At 39.5% G+C, this 18,603-nt stretch overlaps 1 protein-coding gene across 6 annotated transcripts in view; it reads right to left on the bottom strand.

The window, feature by feature from the left end:
- The window catches only part of RASGRP3 (RAS guanyl releasing protein 3), a 129,820-nt gene that overhangs the window by 29,770 nt on the left and 81,447 nt on the right, over positions 1–18,603 (bottom strand). For 5 of the 6 annotated variants that reach the window (XM_017534869.2, XM_017534866.2, XM_017534867.2 and 2 more), the window contains 9 exons: positions 17,116–17,248; positions 13,493–13,691; positions 12,333–12,435; positions 9,363–9,425; positions 8,672–8,803; positions 7,267–7,414; positions 5,627–5,800; positions 5,142–5,258; positions 2,301–2,576 (listed from right to left, as the gene is read on the bottom strand). In XM_017534869.2, coding sequence (XP_017390358.1) covers positions 2,301–2,576; positions 5,142–5,258; positions 5,627–5,800; positions 7,267–7,414; positions 8,672–8,803; positions 9,363–9,425; positions 12,333–12,435; positions 13,493–13,562 — 1,083 coding nt within the window. In that variant the 5' untranslated portion in view covers positions 13,563–13,691; positions 17,116–17,248. Of the gene's footprint in view, positions 1–2,300; positions 2,577–5,141; positions 5,259–5,626; positions 5,801–7,266; positions 7,415–8,671; positions 8,804–9,362; positions 9,426–12,332; positions 12,436–13,492; positions 13,692–14,935; positions 15,029–17,115; positions 17,249–18,603 lie in introns of all 6 variants that reach the window. The other variant, XM_017534870.2, reaches the window with a different exon arrangement.

Raw genomic sequence — 18,603 nt, 5'->3', positions numbered from 1 at the left:
ATTCTCCTGCCTCAGCTTCCCAAGTAGCTGGGATTTCAGGCAGGTGCCACCATGCCTGGCTAATTTTTGTATTTTTAGTAGAGACAGAGTTTCACCATGTCGGTCCGGCTGAGTCTTGAACTCCTGACCTCGTGAGCCGCCTGCCTTGGCCTCCCAAAGTGCCAGAATTACAGGCGCAAGCCACCACGCTCAGCCTAATGTTACTCTAAAAATCTCTTTGTCATAACATTGCTTGTTTCATTTATAACTCAAAATTACTTTCCCTACCTCATTACTATCTTTTATCTCTATGAGAAATTGCCCAAGGGTAGGCACCTGCTCTCTGAAGTTATGCATACTTGACATCGTGGACAGCCTGGACACAGACACAGGAAGCCTAGGCTCCACGTGGAGACCGGTCTGCAGACATCCCCTGTGGCTGTGGGTCTGTAGTCTAATTGGAGCTGTAACTCTGGTCACTTATTAATGGAAACAGATTTACATGGCAAATGATTAATAAATGCAGGTGCTTAGATTATTCTGAGTTGTGTTTCCCGCCCCCAGTAGAGAAAGTCTGTGTTTTTACTATTTGTCATAAAAACTCAAAAGAGATCTATGTTTCTGTGTGTTGGCCACTTCTGCTTTGTTTGAAGGGTATGGCTAGCATTATTGCCTACACTTAGAGGGAGATATATATATATATATATATATTTTTTTTTTAGACGGAGTCTTACTCTGTTGCCCAGGCTGGAGTGCAATGGCGCAATCTCAGCTCACTGCAATCTCTGCCTCCTGGGTTCAAGTGATTCTCCTACCTCAGCCTCCCAAATAGCTGGGACTACAGGTGCACGCCACCACGCCCAGCTAATTTTTGTATTTTCAGTAGAGATGGGTTTTCACCATGTTGGCCAGGATGATCTTGATCTCTTGACCTTGTGATCCACCCGCCTCACCCTCCCAAAGTGCTGGGATTTCAGGCAAGGGCCACCACACCCAGCCAGAGGTCTATTCTTTGGTAAACAATTACATGCTCTAGAAACGGTTTGTGAGAAGGGTGAGAAAACACACTCCTATTCCAATGTAGCAGTCCTAGGTGACTTAAAATGTCAGAAATTGAGAGGAGTTACTGGTTTCATTTTCCACAGCCATAAAAGGTAAACAGTTAATTCAGTATTGCAGCTGAGTTTCAGATGCTACAGTGTTACAAACCTAAACGGGGAAGTGGCAGTCTACTTTTGTTTAAGGAAGGGCGAGAGAACAAATTTGGTTATGCTGCTTCTTCCCACAAAGCAGCAGCCAATGGGAAACATTCTCTTCTATACACCTGTTGTGTCTAAACGTTCTAAGATAGGACCCAAAGACCATCTAAATACATATGCTACAAATGCCAAAAAAGTATGAGTGGTAGGTGAATTTCTTTTGTCTAAGCCACATCACTCCTAAATACAGCATGCAGTTCATTTATTGAGTTCCTAAATATGCCAGGAACTGTGAGAGGTGCTAGGGATATGATATGTAAGGCAGATAAACAGAAAAAGAAATTGCTTACAAAGTGATACCTTCTATAGTTAAGGAAAATATAAAGTGCAAGGGCAACATGTAACAGATGCATGACTGCTTTGGAAAGGGGAAGAAAATGCCCCAGAAGGACGGGCTTTTGAATTTGAACTCAACACGTGAATGGGTAAGGATGGGATGCTCCAAGAAAGTGCAAAGGCCAGGAAGCAGCAGGCAGCATTTCATGGTGGAAAGTACAAGAAGTTCAATATTTCTCAAAGACTGGTAAAATGTGGGAGAGGGTGATGGCAAACAAGGCTGGGCTGATGGTCGGAGACTGAGTCTTGAAGAACCTTGAATGCCGGACTGTAAATCACATCCTGGGGGTTTGGGAGGTTCATCGTGGGAACAGGAAGATCACGTAGAAGGTCCTTGCACTACTACAGGCTTCAGCCAAAGCAGTGCAATGAGGATAAAGAGGAGCAGATGACTGGAGGACACAGAGAAGAATGTGATGAGTTGGATGAATGTGGTGAAGGAGAACGAGGGCTGAGACAGAGTCTGGAGGAGTCTCTCTAAGAACTCCAGAAGTGGAACCATCTGGCAGAGACTGGGCCCCTCTGAACAAAGATAGATTTCTTTGCCCCAAGATTTGCCAGTTATGGAAAATATTAACCAGGGTGCCTTTTCCCTTGTCCTATGAGATTTCCTCTCATCTATTGACTCTGAAAACAATTTTCCCCCAGAATGACTTGCTGGCACACATCGTCCTTTGTCTCCTGCAGAAGAGTTATTAAGCCCAAACTTGGCTCCTTGGAACTCACCGTGAGCAGGTTGATCAAATCCATGTTGGGTTCTAAGTGGTGAGAGGCATTCTGCAGGGAGACTAGTTCACTCAGGGTAACGGAGAGCTGGTGCATTTTCACAATGTTCACTTTGTTCTCCTCCATCCAGTCTGGGAAAATGACATGGACTGCTATCAAGTCTTTCAAGTGTACTCCAAGGATGGGGATTTTGAAGCCATCACAGTCAGCAAAGGCCTTGCGGTAATTGCAGTAATTGCCGTTGGAGGAGACCAGCTCTGTCATTTCATTCCAGTTCTGGGAACAGATGGAAAAGTAGAATTTTCAAACAACTTTCCCTTCTGCACCCCCCCAGGCCCTGCAATGCATGGCTGGGAAATTCCTCAGCTACTGAGAAAAGTATCACTTGCACCAGCGTTGATGCAGGGAAATATGAATCAGGGAAAAGAAAGTTAGAAAAACATACTAGGCCTGGCTATGCCTTGAGCAGCCTGTTCCATTTTGTTATAAAGCGGAAACAGCCTACACGCCTGCCTACCTACTGGGATGTTGTGATATTAAACGGCATCATGTACAGTTAGATGTTTTGGAATTTATGAAAATGTTACTGTCCACAAATTGAAGCATGTTGAGTATTAAAAATTTTTTAGTTGTTCCAAGAAAGTTGCATTCCAGATATTACTTGAGGTTAATCTGGGAGAGTATGGGGTAGAGAAAGTTGCAATGTGGGGTGAGATAGCTGTGATTCTATATTCTGCCTAACTAGAAGAGTGATTTTGAGCAAGTTGCTTCAGTTTTTTGGGCCTCAATTTCTTTCTCTGTTAGTCAGAGAAGTTCCCACGAATAATTTAAAAAGATACACTGGTAGTTCTCCAAGCCTCTATAAGCTTCTATCAGATTCTTATTCTTCACAACATTTAAAATTTGGTTTTGCTTTTTACTTGAGATTTGGTACAAAGCTAAAAGAAAATGAAGCACTTATTACATAATAAGTCCCATTCTACTTGGAATGAGTAAGAGTATGAGGTCAAACAACGGTACTTCTGTGGCTTACTTCCTCTTGTTTATGTGGACAAGTTATCGATGGATACTTCACAGCAACTAGACCTTTTTAGTAGATCCCAATTTTGATTAGTTTACTATCTCCCAAAGCAGCCTACGTGACTCAGACAGAGCTGTTTCCATATCCAGGACCAAGAATGAGTTCTGATTTCTCATCAGTGTAATTGCATCCCTCTAGTTTGTGATTGGTTCAGGAACTCAGGGTTAAGCCAATCAGTACATTGTATTCCTCTGGCAACCATTATTGGTCCAGGGATGGACCTAAGGCCTGAGATGGCTCAAGAGGTCTTTAATTCTATGGGTGAAGAGTTGAAGTAAGAAGTCTTCCCTATCTTCAACTTTCATTATTTCAAATTACGAACAAGGGAACATAATTTTTTGGTTGCTACAGACAGCCCAATCAGGAGAGAAACCAGTTTGATGAAACAAACAAACAAACAAAACTCCCTGATACTCAGAGGCAGGCAGAGCGCCTGAGTCAGAGCTCTGAACAGACCATGCTGGCTCCTTCTGGACTTCCAGGTATGTCCCGCAGGGTGGAGCGCAGTGGTGTGAGCATGGCTTACTGCAGCCTCAAACTCCTGGGCTCAAGCAAACATTCCACCTCAGCCTCCCAAATAGCTCGACTGCAGGCACACACTACCACACCAGACTAATTTTTTTTTTTGTAGAGACAGGATCTGCTATGTTATTTAGGCTGGTGTCGAACTCCTGGCCTCAAGCAATCCTCCCACCTCCACCTCCCAAAGTGCTGAGATTACAGGTGTGAGCCACCACTCCTGACAGACAATACATTTCCTTATTGTTTAATTACTGTAGAAGATTTTTTATTTTTCTTTTAAACTCACAGCTAGACGTGTCCTGAAATAGCAAAGCGCACTCTTACGTGAGAATCTTTTCATGAAGATTCATCCTTATAAAATGTTCGTTTTTGCTCAAGAAGAAACACAACTATCATGTCATGAAAATATATATAGTTGAAAAGCTCAGTTTGTAAAATGATCACTCTTTTTAATATCTAATATATACTTTTTCATGACAATTCAGCTGTAAATTTGAGGATTTCTACACAAGGCCTATGTCTTCCCCTTCTTTCTATCTTCTGATGTGCCCAACACAGTGTCATGAATAGAGTAGTCATTCAATGGCTTTATTTCAGGAGGTAGGCTAGGAACTATTCCTGTCTTTTTTTTTTTTTTTGAGACAGAGTTTTGCTCTTGTTGCCCAGGCTGGAGTGCAATGGCAAGATCTCAGCTCACCGCAACCTCCACCTCCTGGGTTCAGGAGATTCTCCTGCCTCAGCCTCCCAAGTAGCTGGGATTATAGGCATGTGCCACCACGCCTGGCTAATTTTGTATTTTTAGTAGAGATGGTGTTTCTCTATGTTGGTCAGGCTGGTCTTGAACTCCCAACCTCAGGTGATCCACCTGCCTCGGCCTCCCGAAGTGCTGGGAATACAGGCGTGAGCCACCATGCCTGGCCTATTTCTTATTTACCTTGTGTATCACAGTGCCTATCACATAACAAGGACCAAATAGATATCTGTTGAATATTTACCACTACAATATGTTAATAGTATGTCAAAGCATTCTTCCTGGGACACTTAGCACCACCTCCAACCTGTTTTTGCAGGTGGACTTAGCTGGTGTGGCTACACTTTTTACTTTGTCCCCATGTATAACTACCATTGGTTTAAAAGGAAAACTTTCCCACTCTGAGTGACAGTTGTTAGGCATATGCTAACCTTGACCAATTTACAAATGCATTTTTTACTTTTGATTAGAATCAAATCTACTATACCTTTGTAACTTCTGAAGAGAGATGAGAATGGGTCTCTTTGAGGCGTGAAATGGAACTATGACTGAGGCCTCCCACCACTGCCATCAGGGTGTTAAAATTTTTGAGCTGAAGGAGCTTCTGCAATTAAAATGCATCAATACTTTTTAAGGATTTCTGAATTATTCTAAACTTTCTGAATTACAAGTAAATGCATGCACAATTTTAATAACAAGGACCTAAGGGAAAAAATTACATTAATTTAGAAGGATGCACAAATAGAATCAGAGAAATATATCTGTTATTTCACAGAAAAATAGCTACATTAAATGCTTCTAAGCATTACTTTTTGAAAGCAAATCTTCTTGCATGGCAGAAATATGATTTGTTCATTAGACATCAGCAAGTCCAATGCCCTTGTATTGTGATCACATTTCCTCAATGACTTTTCTCAGTAGAGTAAATGAACATCTAGACCTCAAGAACCCCAGTCTGATTACCAGACATACCTTTGCAACATTGATAAACTTTGTGATAACTTCTGCCCTTTGCTGGGGGGTTGGCTTGCTAAGAACCATCAACTGGACCCACTTAGAGATTCCATTAAATAAAGCAATAGATCTTTCCAAGGTTGGATTATTCTCCAGGCAGCCATGGATGACATAGCTTTGGTAATCAGTGAACTAGGAAAGGAAGATTCAGAGATTCTGAATTAATGGAGCCTTTGTAAAATCAAAAATTATAATATTGCATAGAAGAGGTGAGATATTGTTTCGTAACAGAACAATTTATTTCACATTTAAAATGGCATCCTACAAGTTTGAATATACATGTGCCTTTAAAATATTATTTTGCTGCTTTTCAAACCCCACTTCTCATCCTATGCACAGACACCCACTACCATACATCACAGTGTCGGTTAGAGGAGAAAGGGGCAAGATTCAAAGTCTTATTCCAATGAGTTCAAAATTTACTGGTTCATAAGATCCACCGGTGGCACTCAATAAAATGCTGGTTCCTAGGAACACCCTAGGTATAAACAATCACTGTCTCCAGGAAAAAAAAAAACTTAAGAATTTCCAATTTTAACACACTGCTGGTGATTCCAATCAGGCAAGTTAAAGATACAATGGCATACAATAAAGACGAGGATATGAACATAAATGTAATGATTTCAAATTAGCATCAGTTGTAAAGTTATTTCAAGAAAAAGAAGACAGAGGGAAAAAATTCAGTTGAAGTAAGACTGCAAGACAAACACATTTTCAGAATGTTAGCATGGATGTCAAGAAATACGTAAAAGCTTTCTATCATATAAACAGTGCAGGGGACTCCCTCCCATGGTCTGCCTGCAGGGAATCAAGGTCCTCTCCAAGTAGGATTACTTAGTGAAAGAATCAGCCTTTCAGAAATTCATGCTTCGAACCAAGACGGCCTTCTTTGCAAGCAATAATGTAATTCATTCTCTGACACCTTGGAAAAGGAGGAGTGACTTCCACAGAGCTTGGCGAGACAAAGCAAAGTGGCTGGCTGATTGTGAACCAATGTGGAAAATGTTATCATAACAGGAGGATAGAGAGCAGGAGGCTAAGAAATCACAGACCAGAGAAAGAAAAGGGGGAGTTAGGGAAGGAATGAGGCTCCATCAAGATGAGTAGGAAAGAAAAGTTTAATTCAGGATCTCTATCGCTGGGAAAGAAACAAGCTGATGTTGAGATTCTCCTTAAAGTTGACAATTCCTGTTTTCAACCTACACCCATAATTAGCCATTTATACAAATCTGAACCTAACTAAATATATTTTCCCAAAAACGAAGGGCCTAGCAAAACATGTTCATTTGGGAGAAGTCAATGGAGCTAAATCAACCTTGAATGGTTAAATCTCCACTGAGCATTTAGAAAAATCACTCTTTAATCCTATGAAAGGAGACATTGAAAATAGCGACAGAAATATAGCTCCCGAGCCATAAAATAAAGATAGGATAATATTTATCTTTGGTTAAAAGGGATTGTTCCTGTGAATTAAGGGCACTTTTCCAGCAGAGCACAGTGATAGGAGCTGCCAACACTTCGGAGTATGAAAATGCAGCTCTTGGGAAAGTTGGCATGGTGGTTGTTATCCTTGGAAGAATAAATGTCAAGTTTCTTACTGAGATCCTTCTAAAAGATTTATGCTCCAGAAAAGTGAGGTGCTCAGCCAATTCAATGGGCTCCAGATGGTCAAACAGCAGACAGGCTTTTCCCTTCTTGGATACTTTTTTCCTCTGTGTGACTCTTCTCATCCAGTCATAGGAAGGACTAAAAAGAAGAGTGAGTCCGGTCAATGTGTTGAAAGCCCATTTCACTCAATGGAAGTTATTAACCTACTGACTCTGTAACTCTTGGCTTGCTTCCAGGGGCTTGTGCAAAATACATGCCATGTTTCATATTTGAAGAGAAAACCAGTGACCAATTGCCAATAGAACATAAATTTGGAGTTGTTTTTCCAGACAGAGTAAGTTTTGTACAGATCCATCCAGAATTTCTTGTTTAGTCTCTTTGTGACCAGCAAGGTCTGGATCATAAAAGAAAGGTCAGGGCTAGTATATATAAATTTGGGAGTTTATCAGGATATAGTTGATGATTTAAGGCACATGGAAACCAGTAGAAGCTGTGGTTCTCACACTTCAGTATAACATGAATTATCTGAAAAGCTTGTTATAAAGACAGAGGCCTGGACCTCACTGCTAGAGATTCTGATTCATTAGGAATGATCCTAAATAATATGTATTTTCACCAAACATCCCTTTTAATTCCTGGATCATTCACTATTGATTACTATTGAAGAAGCATTCAATAGTAATCAACAGCGGAAAACAGAGTAGAATATGAATACCTAACACACAAGAACATACATTTGCAAGATGGATAACCATATTTAGGATCATCAAATAGTTTTCCCTGTGCAAAGTTACCTAGTTGATATGAAAGTGGCCTAATTGCACCAGTTATCTAATAACTAAGCTAACCATCTCCTCACATCTATGGTCAACCACCATAAGGCTGTTGTTCTGAGGCCAACCTCAGCAGCACCACGGTAGAGGGCTTCTCAAGCTTGCATGTGAATCACTTGGGCATCTTTAAAGTGCAAATTCCAATTCAGCTTTAAGGTGGGGCTTAGAGGCTGCATTCCTAATGAGCTCCCAATGCTGCTGGTCTGCAGACCACACTTTGAGTAGAGAAGGCATACGAGACATCAACTAGATTCTGACTCAGTAACTAATACTGAGCATCTATTGTGTGCCAAATGCTTTCATGCACTATCTTATGTACTTATTGGTTGTTTATAGTAATCCTATGAGATAGGTACTGTCCACATTTTGTAAATAAAGAAACTGCAGCTTGGAGAGATGCATTGTGTCCAATATGACTTGAGCTCACTGCAACAAGGCTTTGCTCACAGAAGCAAACCTGGATTCAGGAATGGGATGGACTCAGGACAAGTTGGGTGATCACTACCTCCTCCCCTACAGCAGTGGACTCATCAAGTAAGAAAGACGTTGGTGCCACTCTTACATGCTGGATATGTCGATGAGGCTGACGTGTTTTTCATATCCTAGTTGACTAGCTACTTCCCGGAATTCCTCAGTCATGCGAACCAATCCAAGATCCAAATTAAACTCTGCAGGAAACTTCAGAATCCAGTACCTGAAAGGCATCAAATATTTTTGGCAGCTGGAAGATTTCAAGTTGGATATCTATGGAAACGATTGTACCGTTTTACAGACTACATTTAACACCAAACCTGGGACCGTCCAGGACCATACTTCAAATTAGCCATCTCCTGTCTCTAAATCCGCATCCATCACATGGAGCCTCTCTCTGCCCTTCTTCAATCTAAAACCACTCCCATTCCCCTCTTTCGGTTGAGAGGAAACCTTTCCTTCAATTAACAATGAGTAGGTGGGAATGCGTGTGGTGAGGGAGTAGAAGAAACTAAATCCACCCTTTCTAAGAGCTAGTTTCATTCCCTAATCACATTTACTATTACTTGATCTCTAGTCCAGAAGATAAAATTTCCCCCACACCACCCAACAGAGGAGGACCAATTTTAACAAAGTTGGTGGGAGGGGTGTCAGAGTAGATGCTTCTGTCAAACTAGGTCTGCAGCTTGGGGAAAAGGAAATTATCAACAATTCCAGAACTAGAAACTACAACTGTGCCAGAACCAGAAGCTATAAGACATTAAATGTGTAAATATATTTACCTCATGAAGTAGCAGATCTTTAATCGAAATTCATTGCAGCTTTCTCCACTGGCATTTCGATACGTAAACCAGTTAAAGAAAAAATCCTTGCACCTTGTTTCCTTTGCACATACCTGTAGCTGTGTCCTCAATTTATCAAATTCCTAATAAGAAGACCATACTAGGGACATTTGGGTTCTATGGACACTCAGATACGGAGAGAAGTGGCCTCTGATGACTTCAACACTGAACAATTGAAACCTGAATTAGTTTTGCTTTTCTCCGCACTTATTAACCAATAACTGCCAACTGTAATTACAAATAGATTGGCAACTATACATAATTAAAATTGACAGTACAGAGAAATGCTACTTTAACCAAAAAGATTTTGTATTTAGAATTAATGCCTTATACAGTTATGCACCACATAACAACATTGCAGTCAATGAAGGACTGCATATACGACAGTGAATTGAAAAATTCCTGTTGCCCAGTGACATGGTAGCCAGCATAATGTTGTAACCCAATGTATTACTCATGTGTTTGTGGTGATGATGGTGTAAACCTACTGTTCTGTGAGTCATATAAAAGTCTAGTGTATATAGTTATGTACAGTATATAATACTTGATGAGAATAAATGACTGTTATTAGTTTATGTTCTTACTATACTATTTTTGTTGTAATTTTAGAGTACTCCTTTTACTTCTGTAAAAGAATTAAAAAGTTAAATATAAAACAGCTTCAGTCAGGTTCTTCAGGAGCTATTCCAGAAGAAGACATTGTTATCCTAGGAGATGACAGATCCATGCATGTTACCACCCTTGAAGACTTTCCAGTGGAGCAAGAGACGGAGGTGGAAGACAGTGATATCGATGACCCTGAGCCTCTATAAACCTAAGCCCAGGCTAATGCGTGTGTTTATGTCTTTGCTTTTAAGTTTAAAAAGTTTTTAAAAATTTAAATAGAAAAAGGTTACAGAATAAAGAAAGAAAATATTTTTGTACAGCAGTACAATATGTTTGTGTTTTAAGGTGTGATTACAAAAGGGTTAAAAAGTTTTTAAAGGTTTATAAAGTATAAAAGTTACAGTAAGCTAAGGTTAATTTATTATTGAAGACAGACAAGTATTTTTTATAATTTGGTGTAGCCTAAGTGTATTTTGTCTATAAAGTCTACAATATTGTACAGTAATGTCCCAGGCCTTCACATTCACTCACCGCTTACTGACTCGCCCAGAGCAGCTTCCAGTCTTACAAGCTCCATTGATGATTAATGCCCTATATAGGTGTACCGCTTTTTATCTTTTATACTGTATTTTTACTGTACCTTTTCTATCTTTAGATGCACAAATACTCACAATTGTGTTACAATTGCCTATAGAATTCAGCACAGCGCCATGCTGTATAGGTTTGCGGCCTAGGAGTAATAGGCTGTATCATACAGTCTCAGTGTATAGTAGGCTACAGCATCTAGGTTTCTGTAAGCACACTCTATGATGTTTGCAAAATCATGAAATCATCTAATGATGAATTTCTCAAAACGTATCCCTATGGTTATGCTATGTGTAACAGTATGGGTACTCTAATTTCTTCTTTAATATTTGAAAATGTCATTTTCAGGTATATTAGGACTCAAGTTGTATTATTTACGTGTAAGTCTATTTATTCATACTCCTTTTGACAGATATATATTGAGCTTGTGTATATGCCAGGCACTGGATACAGCGTGAGCAGGGAATCCAAAGGGAGGAAAGTTTAAAGAAATATCAATTCATAGGTAGTCTTCACCTTTCCCACATTAAACATTACTATGCCTAAACATCCCTTTTTATCTGTGTCTCATGCATTGGTGGCCATGCTAAGGGTGAGCACACTGTTGATGGCACATTCTTTGGACAATGTCTAGATTGTCAAGAGTATGGCCAGACTGAGTCAATGCCCTCCATCCTTACCTATGTTCTACACTTCAACAGTGGACTCATATAACCCTTGGACCACTGGGGACTAGGATCTTGTTCACTTTCACAGACCTTATAGACTCTCTAACATCCCTTTCTGCTCTGAGATTGTGAGGAGAATGAAGAAAAGAAGTAGAAAGTGGAGGAAGCTTGAACTGAACAGGTGGACACCCTACTAGCTCCAGAAGCCTTGGCAGGCCCTAATAACACTCGATGGTACCTCTCCCTTTAAGGCCTCCACCTCCCTGGTAGGGGTTATCACTCATCTCCAGGGCCTCATGGGCTTGAAGAAGGCAAAGACTGCAGGAACCAGCATTAGAGATTATATAATAAGCATTGGCCCTCAGGGAATAGAACCTTTTACAAGTGGGAGACTGCATTTTCAGTCATTTGGCTTTCAACCACTTTTCAGGACTTCATGATGTACAGAAGTAGTAGGCTGCTAAAAGCCCTCATTATGGAATGGCATTTTTAACCATGGGATTTATGTTTTTGTTTGTATTTCAGAAGAAAATCTAAAATTAGTGTCAGTCAACAAATCATAATAAACCTGCTAGAATGTTCATTGTGTCTTGGCAGCAAGGGGAGATGTGAAAACTAAATTGATGTTTGTTCCCAAGCAAGAACATCTTATTTTGGCTGTATTTCCACATGATTAAGCTGCATCCTCTATGCCCACCATTTTGTCATGCCAGAAGAAATAAATTTGGTCTTGAATCATTGTTAAATATTCTCTCATTGCTCTAACAACAGAAATGTTTAAGACAAGTTAGAAACATCCAGCCTACAGTTCCTGCTTCATTTTACATCTTAGTGATTATCTTCAAGTACAGCCAAAACATCCAGATGGAGAGTCAACTATCTGGTCTATCATCCAGCTATGTTTCGTCTAGACATCTATATATATTCACAAAGCAGCTGGATAACCAAAGACTATTTATTCATCTTAATTTACTGGCTTTGGATAGACACTCTATCTAAATACAAAGCTTGATTTATGATTGTAAAAATTACACAGTAGTTGAAAAGATATATGCAGAGAAGTTTTTCTGCCAATTCAGTGGAAGATAAATACCATCGGTGCATCAGTAGAACTATTCTTGGCAAATAACTGTTATTCAGCTCTCCATTGTCATCTGTTAAAAAAATAGAACAAGAAGTGAAGAGATAACAGTGCTATTCTCTACTTTTTCTAACATCAATAGAGAAGCATTAGGGTCAAAAATTGTTCATAGAACAATGATCTTTGACTTCCTACTTCGGCTAGTATTTCCTTGCAAGTAAAGGTATGTGGGTCTTACCCTTCCTCTGGTCTACAGTTGACAGATTTAATAAATAAAAATACAGGACACCCAGTTAAATTTGAATTTAAGAGAAACAATGGTTAATTTCTTCAGTGTAAGTATGTCCCAGGCATTATTTAGGTCACACTTACACTAAAAATGTTTGTCAGAAATTCAAGTGTAACTGGCCATCCTGTATTTTACCTGGCAACCTTGCTCTGGTTTAACTCTGGTTTCTATAGTAATCAATTCAATAAATAACTAATCCTCATGTGAGTTGACTTTCTTTGTGCAAGGGATAATCCAGAATTCGGAGGCAGATATGAAAACAACACAGCAAGGGATAATCCAGAATTCTGAGGTGGAAATGAAAACACCACCACCAGGAGCATACGGCTGTAAAGTCTATAATCTAGTAGTAGATACGACGTGTATGAATGTAGAATGCAGTAAACTGTGCTACTCACATTCATCTGAGACAAAAGAACAAGAAACAATCACAGAGGCATATGTCATATGCTATCAGGAATTACAATGGGATGTGGGGCTGGGGAAGAGGCAAGCAGCATTCCTGATCAAGGAGACTAGGAGTGGTATTATGGACATCTGAGACGGCCCTGAAGCAGAATTTCAATGAAAGGAATATGACCAATGCATGGTGGTAGAAAGGTGCGGGGAATGTTCCAGAAACATTAAGTGGACAGTTGGACTGCAGTATGGGCTGTGGGCAGTAAAGGGAAAGAAATGCGAAGGGCAGTGAAACTGGAGAGACAGACTGGGGTCAATCCAAAAGGCCTTAAATACCAAGGTACAGAGACTGAACTCTGTTCCACAAGCAACTTGCCTCTGAATAGAGGAAAGCGAGAGCATCGAGATACCCAAAAGAGATGAAAGGAGAAAAGGATCATACCAAACATCTCAATGCAAGTGCGCAGCAGTTCATCTAATGTTGCTGCTTTCCCAAGGCCACTTGATCCCATGGTTGTTTAGCCGTTGTCAAAAAACTAGAGACATTTTCAGCATCAGATAGACCATCTCCATAATCATGTGAATCAGTGATGTTAGTGCCTAGTGGTGACCTCTGTCCTTAGTTGTACTTCAAGCAAACTCTAAAAAAACAAGAGAAAGTTATTAGTCTAGAGTTCAGACCCCATTAGAACATAACTTTCCTACCTGAAAAGATAATGACTTCCATAGACTATATCTTTCCACAAGAAAAGTATCATAGTGACTGAGATTACATAAACCTTTACGATGCCAAAACATCTGCTAAGCTGTTCCTGGGCATGGATGTGTGTGGAGACCACGGAAATGTTCCCTGTTATATATCATCCCACTTCACAGCTGAAATTTTTTGGATGCAATATTTTATACTTTCTTCATATCCTTTTTTTTTTTTTCTTTTTTTTTTTAGACAGAGTCTCACTTTGTCACCCAGGCTGGAGTGCAGTGGTGTGATTTCAGCTCACTGCAGCCTTGACCTCCTGGGTTCAAACATTTTTCCCACCTATGACCCCAAGTAGCTGGAACTATAGGCACACACCACCACGCCTGGCTAATTTTTTTGTATTTTTTGTAGAGATGGGGTTTTGCCATGTTGCCCAGGCTGGTCTCAAACTCCTGAGCTCCAGTGATCTACCTACCTTGGCCTCCCAAAGTGCTAGGACTACAGGTGTGAGCCACCATGCCCAGCCATCTTTCCTCATATTCTTAAGTGATAAGATACTCAAGAATACCATAAATGTTACATGGTTACTTTAATATTAATAAAGGATGTGTAAAGAGAAAATTTTTTAATACAAATATATTTATGAACATTATCCTCAGTGATTACAAAAATATTCGACAACTATAAAAAATTCTATTTGCCTGAGAGTAAGATTATTCTTTGCAGTGGTAAAAATGCTACTGTGAATTTATTTAACACCCACATTATGTACTATACACCATACCAAATGCTTTGTATATATTATCCAACTTGATCTTCACAACAAGGCTATGAGGTAGTAATAATTATTCCCAGTTCACAGGTGAGGTGATGGGACTCACAGCGGTTTGGCAACTTACCCCAATCCATATAATTATGAAGGCCTAGAATCAGGACTCCACTATAAAATAAAGCTTGTGTTCCCTTTCTTCTTACTTCCACAAGCATGGATACCACAAACCATCATAATTTTGTCTGCTAAACTAGTGTAAAGGGTATCACTCCTCCACATCATCTCAGAAAAAAGATGTTAGACAGATTATCTGTTACAGAGGTAGAAGGAAAATGTGGGGATGACAGCTAGCCCATTTGCCAGCATTGTCATGGGGAAAAAGTGATTGGAAATAACCTCTTATAGTTGCTTACTCAAAAGCATCGCTGTTGGGTAGACATCATCACTTATTTTACACAGCAGGTCCTTGATGCCAGGTCTCCACAGGACTTGAAGCAGGAGGAAGACTGTCATGATGTAAGACATTTATCCACTTTACACATTTTAGTAGATAAATGAAGCCATTGAGGATTCATCTCATGAGCTGTTTAAAGTCAATGTCTATTTTACTCTCGAACTTTATTTATTCAACTGGCAATCATTGAGCACCTGACCCCTGCCAGGCACTGGATTAGGCATTGAGGCTGCCAAGATGAACAAATCATTGTCCCATTCTTACCTTCAATAGGCTCATAGTCAACTTCAGAAAACAAACGTGAATGAATAGGAAAAAATACCTAATGACCATATGTATGGTTGTATTCGTTCAGTGAGAGCACTGGAGTGACATTGGAATGAGTCTGTTCACCAGGCACATAACTTTGGGGGAAAAATGTTTGCTGTCTATTCATTCTGTGAAAGAACAGATTCTTGTGAAGGTAACACTCTTAGAACATAAAGGGTTATTTCAAGTGTTCAATAAAAACAGCAGAGAAACTGGATCCAAGCTCTCCCAATTCTGCTGCTCAATTGATTTGTGAAAGCAGATTATTAAAGTCATCTGGAACTAACTCTCACATCTTTTAACAAAGTTACCTTATCTGTAAGGCCTTTCCTGACCTATTTAAAACAACGCACCTCTCACCTCACACCCACCTCTCACTTGGCATACCCTACCTCCCTTCCTGGATTTATTTTTCTTTGTAACACTTAACACCATCTGACAAACTATATATTTTACTTGTTTATTTGTTTTTTAATCTCTATAGTGCTATTAACGTAAACTCCAAGATTGTAGAAATTTTTGTGTTTGTCCTCTGGTATACTCCTTAATGCCTAAGGTTTTGCTTCTCACATAAAAGATATTCAAAAATTATTCACTGAATTAATGAATGAGTGGACTAATGGATGAGGAAATGAATATAATAAAACTTGTCACAGGTTTGTCTTTGAATATATATGAGTATTTATATGAATGTGTATAGATATCTTTTTCTTTTTTTTTTTTAATATGGAGTTTTGCTCTTGTTGCCCGGGCTGGAGTGCAATGGAGTGATCTTGGATCACTGCAACCTCCGCCTTCCAGGTTCAGGCGATTCTCCTGCCTCAGCCTCCCAAGTAGCTGGGATTATAGGCTCCCACCAACACACCCACGTAATTTTTTGTATATTTAGTAGAGACAGGATTTCACTATGTTGGCTAGGCTGGTCTCGAACTCGTGACCTCAGGTGATCCACCCACCTCAGCCTCCCAAAGTGCTGGGATTACAGGCGTAAGCCACCATGCTCAGCTGATACCGTATGCTTTTAAAAGACTTTTTAAAAGTTTGTTTACTAGATCATCTTTAAGTAAACATCACTGGGACAAAAATTTCTGCCAGTTTTCTAAACTTAATAGTATCTGCCTATATTGACTATGAGAACTTACCTCTTCCAAGGCATGCTGGGGTAGAACTTCTCCGATTTCTCTAATGTAAGCTCTATCAGTATCAAGATTGAACAATTACCAAGTTTGATTACCTTCATGTGTATACAGTCATTTTTTTTTATCCTGTTACTCACTGAACAGTAGACACACTACTTAGAACAAATAGGCCTAGACTAAACTGGTTTCTCAATTCAAAACCAAAATTATTCAGCTGAGCTGTTTGGGGAAGGTGTTGATGTTCCCATAAGGGGTTAGAGATAACCTGGAAACAAAGACTCATCCCCATGTTTAGAGTTATATTTCTGATCTGCAAAGAAACTGGCATGTAATGGGCCAGGTGGGCCGGGCTATCAGGTTACAATCTGTTTCTGCAATCAGTAGATGTTTCCGCTCTGCCTTCTGTCACCTGCACGTTTACCTGAGATCTCATTTCCTATGTCTGGACATTATTGTGTCTGCCACTGCCTTTTTTCAAAATAAGGCTTCTTTATTACAAAAGCAATGAACACCTATTATTTAAGTGTACACTTATTATTTAAGGACAGTAAGGAAAACGTTACCCATAATCTCATCATCCAAAGATAACTCCTATTAACATCATAGCATGTTTCTTGTAGTTTCTCTAGGCATATTTATTTGTTTTATGAGAATTCTTACATAATTTACAACAATTTAAAGAAATACTTACCTGTTGTTTCCATACAGATAGAGTTCCAAATCCAAAAGAACTTTAAGGGCAATTAGCATCATTGGGAAATGCATGGAAGAAGCAGTCTGTAGAAATGGTTTGTTCAAACTGAATGATAAGTTCTTTGGAGAACCTGACAAAAGAATGGAAAGAAACCCCCACACAGAATGAGATAATGATAACCCAAAAGAATCCACATTGTGTTAAAGCATTTTCAAAAACTTTAAGTTACAAGTGCCATTTGAGATTTTGCCTAAACTTCACCCACAAAATCAATTAACAAGGGCAAATATTCAAAATAGTTATTTGGTAACATGATTTTTTTAATCAAGTGAGCTTTTTAAAAAATGAAGCCTATTAAAAACCCACATATGCAACAAAACCCAGTTCTACACACATAATATAAACTACTATTTCATGCAAATATATAAGTGGATTACTCATTAAGAATTTCCAAACACTGACTTTGAAATCCTTAAAACAGTTTGTAGTTGTGTTCACGAAACTGTGACCCTAAATCACTACTGATTGTCTCAACATGAATGTCAATGTTATTTTAGTGCAGGCTGTTTAGTCTCCCAGTGGGGACGTTAGGACTTGCTGTTTGTTTAGGGCTTGCTGTAGTGTTGATAGGTACTCTCTGGCTGTGATGAAAATTATTGCTCTCCAGCACAGACATTTTCTCCCGAGTCTGAAAGGGACATAATCAGCTAACTTTCTACCAGGGTTTGAATTATTTCTAAAAAAGAAGTGTTATTTTCAAAGGGCAGTAGAGTTTTGTTGGGTGTGATTTCAAAGGCTATGATATGTTCATGTAGCAAAAGGACTTGTGAAGCCACTTTTGTCAAAAAAGCATCCTTCTGAGGTTGCCTAGGACAAAAAGAACTGTGCCCTCAATTTCAGAAATAACAAAAGGAAGCCCATTCCAGGCAACTATTCATTACTGATATAAATTAGCATACCAGGCTCTTGACTCAGAACCTCTTCATTAAAAAAAAAAAAATTGCGTTTCAACCTTAGTAACCAAATGGGGGAAAGTCTGACTTATCTCTGAGTAAAATGCCATAATGCTGCTTGCTTTACTAGATTGTTTAAGGAGTTAGTGAGGTCACATGAAGTGAACCCATCATGGAGCCTGCAAAACGCTGAGTGCTCAGGGTAAGGGTTTCCCTTTACCCGCACTACTCCTTCCCCTTCTATATTAAAAGTCTTTTAAGTTGAGGCCTGAAGTGGAGGATCAATTTGTAGAAGCGACAGGAAGAGAGATGTTCGTTTCGAGAAGAGAAAAGATTTTCGAAGAAAAAATACAGTGACACTGTTGTACCTGTTAGTGGGCTAGGCAGCCTCACCAGCAAGGGACTCCGATTCCCAAAGGTTCTCAAGCCAAAGTTAGGTCATCATTGTGAGAGATGTTGTAGACTAAATTCCCAGACGGTGTCTAGGAAGTATGCCAAAATGACAGGGAAGCTTTCTCCTGGCTCTAGTAAT

The sequence above is a fragment of the Cebus imitator genome, unplaced genomic scaffold, assembly GCF_001604975.1.
Source record: "Cebus imitator isolate Cc_AM_T3 unplaced genomic scaffold, Cebus_imitator-1.0 Scaffold88, whole genome shotgun sequence".
In the NCBI taxonomy this organism is placed as follows: Eukaryota; Metazoa; Chordata; class Mammalia; order Primates; family Cebidae; genus Cebus; species Cebus imitator.
This window is presented reverse-complemented; position numbering and strand designations above follow the sequence as displayed.